Source organism: Gossypium hirsutum, chromosome D09, assembly GCF_007990345.1.
Source record: "Gossypium hirsutum isolate 1008001.06 chromosome D09, Gossypium_hirsutum_v2.1, whole genome shotgun sequence".
NCBI lineage: Eukaryota > Viridiplantae > Streptophyta > Magnoliopsida > Malvales > Malvaceae > Gossypium > Gossypium hirsutum.
Window position 1 is genome coordinate 31,412,637 of NC_053445.1, and position 6,000 is coordinate 31,418,636.

General features: G+C 34.1%; 1 protein-coding gene across 1 annotated transcript; it reads right to left on the reverse strand.

Annotated features, from left to right (window-relative positions):
- Positions 1–240: 240 nt before the first annotated feature.
- Positions 241–4,587, reverse strand: LOC107891868 (lipase). Its single transcript, XM_016816795.2, has 11 exons — positions 4,334–4,587; positions 4,185–4,254; positions 3,935–4,014; positions 3,172–3,237; positions 3,028–3,075; positions 2,728–2,795; positions 2,468–2,540; positions 2,223–2,384; positions 1,903–2,097; positions 975–1,063; positions 241–705 (listed from the first exon to the last, which is right to left on the reverse strand). Exons 2-11 carry the CDS (start codon positions 4,249–4,251, stop codon positions 486–488), a joined length of 1,068 nt encoding a protein of 355 aa, XP_016672284.1. The 5' UTR covers positions 4,252–4,254; positions 4,334–4,587; the 3' UTR covers positions 241–485.
- Positions 4,588–6,000: the final 1,413 nt, after the last annotated feature.

Below are 6,000 nucleotides of genomic sequence, written 5' to 3' on the forward strand. Positions count from 1 at the left end.
TTCTTAAATATCAATTTTTTCTTAAATCAATCTTAGAAACTGGTTCTTGCCTTAATGATCGTCGAGTTAGATCCAAGTTGTTGGTTCAAGCTCGAGGTTTTTTTTTTTTTTTTGTTCTCCTTAGTTGGTTCGGGCTTTCATTCCGATTGAACTAGAACAAGGGCTCGGCGTCTTTCGGTTCACTATGTTATTTTCATGAAAAACTTCTAAAGGCAATCAATCTTAAAGATCGAGTAAACAAATTTTAACTGGCATTACTATACATATATGTAAAAGAAAAAAAGATGTACACTTTGTTATTTACACAACTTCCTTCATAATCCGAACTGAAATCTGTAATATTAGTAGCCGGAAGTTTCTTCTTCGGATAACGAAGAACGAACTCAAACAATCATCTATTTTCAATGGTTTTTACAATGGAAGAATGGAAGGCGTAGTAATATGTAAGTGGGAATCAATGAAGAAGAAACCACAAACTGTTAAGACTATGCATTATATGTAGCTTCCCTTCCGTTTGACAGAGTATTCATTCTCGGAACAAGCGTGGCTGGATCTCTTGACAATACGATATTCCCTTTGTCATCTGTTTTTCCATACTCTTCGACACGAGGATTCATCACAATTCTGCAGGACCTCCATCGTATGAATGTTAAATCAACACCGTAATAGTTCAAATGGTCTGTGATGCTGCTCCCGGTCACTGACCTGCAATAGAATGTGAAAGTATAGAAGAGTTCATGACGGATTTCCAAATTAACAATTCTATTCTCATCACAACTCGTGCCCGATTCTGATTTGGAAAATGCATAATTTATCCAAGCCATTATTTCTTAGTTTTTTGCCACGAAGATGTAGGAAACAAACCCGAAAACTAATGAATATGAAAGTACAAAGCTGCTTAAGTAATAGCTGGAAGCATAAACTACCGTTAATTTTCTTTCATCATCAAAATCCATGTACAGAAATAGGCTTACCTACTGCAGTCTGGATCTTCGCCGGAACCATCACAGACCTTCTCAAATTGATAAACCACACTTCCCAGTCCGAGGTTATACAGCCACACCTACAAATACAAGATGTATTTCCTGAACTTATCCACGTCTTTCATTGTGAAATTAAGTCGTATTATATGTATCAAACATCAATAGTCTTCTATCTATGTTGCATGGAGTCTTCATTTTTCCTAAAGTACTCATGTCTGGCACATATTCAAAAATGCGTATGAGGGTGTGATGCTCCAAATCTATGGATTTTTTTTAAAAAAAAATGAGTATACCCATGTTGGAGACATCCATATCCAACACACACCCTAAGTCCGGGTTAACATAGCTTATGATACAGTCATACATAAACTTTTGGCATTTTAGAGTGTCAAACAATAGAGCATAATCACTTCACTATTTAAGATATCTTAAAATGTTTACAGACTTAAAAACAAGCACCTCATTTATGTTTACACTCGTGAAATTCCAAAACCATAAATAAGCACAATGAAACCCTCAAAGTAAATTACGACTCTCAAGATGGGAATTGGAAAAGACAAATCTAATGTAAATTTTATATACTGAACAAGTAGATAAAGATTATCTTCCGAGAACAATTAGGAACATGCAATAACATTTCATCCATACTGGCATTCACCTTTAGTGTTAATTGGTCTCGAGATAGCAGAAGGATATAAATTGGCAGCATCAAAGTTTCCTGAACCTTTGATTTTATTTTTTTCATTTGAAAGTTGCATAACATTAAAATTTTCAAAATTCAAATACTGATAATAATCCAATTAGCAAAATACCAGCTCTAATTTTCCACTCATGTTGCCAATTTTAGTTGCTCGGTTAAATGCAATACCAAAAATCATAAGAGAACCTATTTTTGGTTTGAAGAAACAATGATACTTACCTCTCTAGGAAAGTGATGGTATGTCTTTTGAGGGAAATAAGAATAGTATGGTGGCAGATGAGGCACGATGTCATGTTCATTAGTGACTCTGACTGTGTTCGGCACGAGTTTGCCATAATAAGAAGCAAAGGCGGCATTCCCGATACGAGGTTGTCCAAATGTTATAACTTGAACATTCTTGGCTTCATGATTAACCTGGGAATCAAATAATATTTTCTCGTTACCATAATTTAAAACAAGAAGGTTTCATGTTTACCCAACGATGATAAAAACAACAATACTTATGTATTTCCAGCTGAATAAAAAAAAGCCATGATTACCGTTAGGTCAAGTGCACAAAAGGAAGACATAGCCCCTCCCATTGAATGGCCTGTAACCATGATGTCGAGGTCCCCATAAAACTCTTTTGCTTTTTTAACAGCATATAGAATTCCAGGGCGTATGGTTGTATTGTGATAAGCGGTATAAAATCCATGGTGCACCTGAAATAATTGAACAAGACTAAAGATTAATAAAAATCACTCCGGCATAAATTCTCAAATTTGGAGATATTTGTTATGCATACCATAGCATTAGGCATGCCAGGGTACTTTAAATCAAGCTGTTTCCAAAATAAGTCTTTAACCCAATTCTGGATGCTGCAAACAGACAGATAAAGCAATCAAAACTGAAGAAAAAAAAAACCCTCATTCATTTGTAAGAAAAACAATATATTAATTTTGGAAAACTTAAAATCATGCGTATCTTTTATCATTAGATGTCAATGAACAACTCCTTTTGAAAACATCGCTGAACAGAGATTATAGAGGCAAATGATTTAAGTACCTGTTATCCTGCGTTCCTCTAAAGGCAATAACAATGGCATTAAGATCCTTTGCCACTCCAACAAAGCCCTATCAATTGATGGTCATTTTAATGTCGGTTACGAACAAAAGTATTCTGTATAACACATACTTTGAGCATGATTCTAATCTATCAAGGGTGAGTGTCAAATACATGTATATATCTGGCAGAGGTATGATAAAATGTTTCCAAGTTTTTTTCATATATTTTGAGGATCAACCTCATAATTTACTTAGGGAAAATGAAGAGTCGGAGAAACATGATGAAAAATAAGAAATGCACCTGTAAACAGTTCTGAATATCAACGACAAGCTCAATAACTTCAAATCCCTGTTTCAGTACAGAGGAACATTAGGATGATCAATGCAAGTGGAAACCTACTTAAATATTGAATATCAAATATTAAAGAACTAGAAAATCAAGTACCTTAGTCAAACCACCACATCTTGCACATGTCCAGGTGAAAAGTTCAGTCAAATCCGACATGTACACCTATGGGGACACATTTGCTTGAGTGACCATATTAAAGATAAACAAAAGCAGTATAAGTGAAGCACAAAACTCTTATATAACACCTTAACCAACAACATCCAATTCATTGATTAGTCTATTATAGAAAAAGTGAGACGGGATCATCATTTACACTGATCTTAGAACATCTATCTCAATTTATAGGAATTCTTGAACAAATGAGATGGGGTCATTTACACCAAGCCTAGGACTTTCTTCCTCATTTGATCAGAATTCTAGAACAAAGGAGATGGACTCATCATTCACACTGATCTTAGGACTTTTATATCATTTTATCAGAATTCTTGATCAAACAAGATGGGGTCATTTGCACCAATTTTAGGACTTCTATCTCATTTTATCGGAATTCTAGTCTAGAACAAACAAAATGGGGTCATTTACACTGATTTTAGGACTTCTGTCTCATCTTTTTCGGAATTCTAGTCTAGAACAAATTAAACGGGATCATTTACGTCGATCTTAGGACTTCTATCTCATCTTATAAGCTGTATGGTTCACAGATGACATGTGTGTGTGTGTGTGTACAGTGTGTGAGAATCTAATAAATTAACTGATGGCAAGAACATCCACAGCTTGAAACTAAAATTTCTTAGATAATTATTTATAGTTTGAAGGTCGAAGTCATCATAAAGTAAACAGGTGGTAATAACAACTTTACCGCAGATGCATATTCTACTAAAATAGTGGCAAGCGTACGATTGTAGACTGCCTGTTTATCCTTGTGCGTCACCAGCAATTCTGCAATAAACAAAAGCAAATTCCTCAATTAATATTTTTAAAAACTCATAAGCAGCAAAAATCAAATAAAAGTACAAAAATTTTGAGCTGATTTTCACTGTTATTACAATAGGAAGGTTTAATATTAAAAGAAAATTTCAGAAACCGAAAGAATTGAATCTAATTAGTACCTCTACCGCAAGAGGGTGGAATTAAACACGTCAAAATAATCAAAATAATCAACGATTTTTGCTCCATAATCTACAAAGGAGAAATTGTTAGGAATAGTAAGAAAAAAAAAAGGAAAATTCTAAGGAAAACAAATTAATTAGAAACGGACCTGATAAAAACGGGGATTGTGGAGCTCCGATTAAGAAGGAATCGTGGTTTATTCCCGGCGACCGTACGGCTCCGGTTGGCCTGAACGGTGCCGTTTTGAGGAGGATCAAATGACTGAGAAAGGAAGGGGAGGGAAATTTAATAATTTATATTTTTGAATTTACGGTTTTTTCTATATGGAAGAGACGAGAAGGGGAATTTAGTGTTCAATACGGTTCTCTTTTCTTTTATATATATGTGTTTTTTTTCCTTTCGATTTTCTGTTTTTTCAGTTACCTGTCTGCCCTTTGTTGGATGCGCGCGTTAGCAGAAATGCAAATAGACGAAATTTAATTAAGATTTTAGTGTGATTATTTGATCGGATTTTTTTCGTAAACTGAACCCATCAAAATAAAATAGATGATATTATAAATATTTTATTATAACTCGTTTTTTCTTCCTCACTCGATGTTTCCGCGTCCACGTTAGTTGAAATTAAAGTTAAAAAACTTATAAACCCTAGCTATGACATTTTCTCTTCTTTTCTTTCTTTAAAATCGGTGGAGAAGAAACAATTCTCTTTCTTCCTACTTTATAAATTAATTTAATTCATCATGTTTTTACTAAATAATTCTTAATTAAACTAAGCTAATAGTTATTTAGGCATGTCGTCCAATAACATATGATTTAGCATGGTGAAATTGTTATTTTAAATTTTTGGTTAATTGCAATTTAAGTCCCAAGGTTATTTACTAATTAAAAAGATATAGAGATTAAATTTTTACAATTTAGTCCCTGAGCCATAATTACTCACAGTTTTGGTTAAATCACTTAACCAAACTCTAATTTATTAATACACTAACTCCGTAAATATCCCTATTTAATATTTACGGACTCAATTTACAGAAACGGGATCTCGAAGCCATCTTTTTCAACACCACTAGAAACCGAGTCGTTACAATTCTTTCCCTCTCAAGAAATTTTGTTCCTGAAATTTACTTGAGAAGAGGTGGGGATATTGGGATTTCATTACATCTTATGGTTCCCAGGTCGCCTCTTTAACGCTATGGCTACGCCATAGGACTTTTACTAAAGGCACCCATTTATTCCTCAGCTCTTTCACTTCTCGAGTTAAAATTTTGACTTGTTATTCACCATAAGATAAATATGATTGAAGTTCAATTTCTTCCACCAAAATAACATAAGACGGGTCAGATCAGTATCACCAGAGCATGGATACGTGGAACATATCGTGAATCTTTTACAATTCCAATGGTAAAGCTAAGTTATATGCAATCGGTTCAGTTCTCTTGACAATCTTATATGACCCGATAAACCTAGGACTTAATTTCCTTTTTTGTCCGAAACGCAAGATCTTTTTCCACAGATATATTTTCAAGAATATCTTATCACCCACTACGTATTCGATATCTTTTCATTTCAGATCAGTATACGAATTTTGTCTATCAAACATTGCCTTCAATCTGTCCCTGATCAATTTTACCACTTTTTCAACTTCCTAAATCAATTTTGGCTCCACGATCCTCTTCTCATTTAATTTTGATTAGCAAATAGGCGTTCTACATCTACGACCATATAAAGCTTCATATGGAGCCATATAAATATTCGACTGGAAACTGTTATTATACACAAACTCAGTTGTCGGTAAGTAGCGTTCCCAGCTAGACT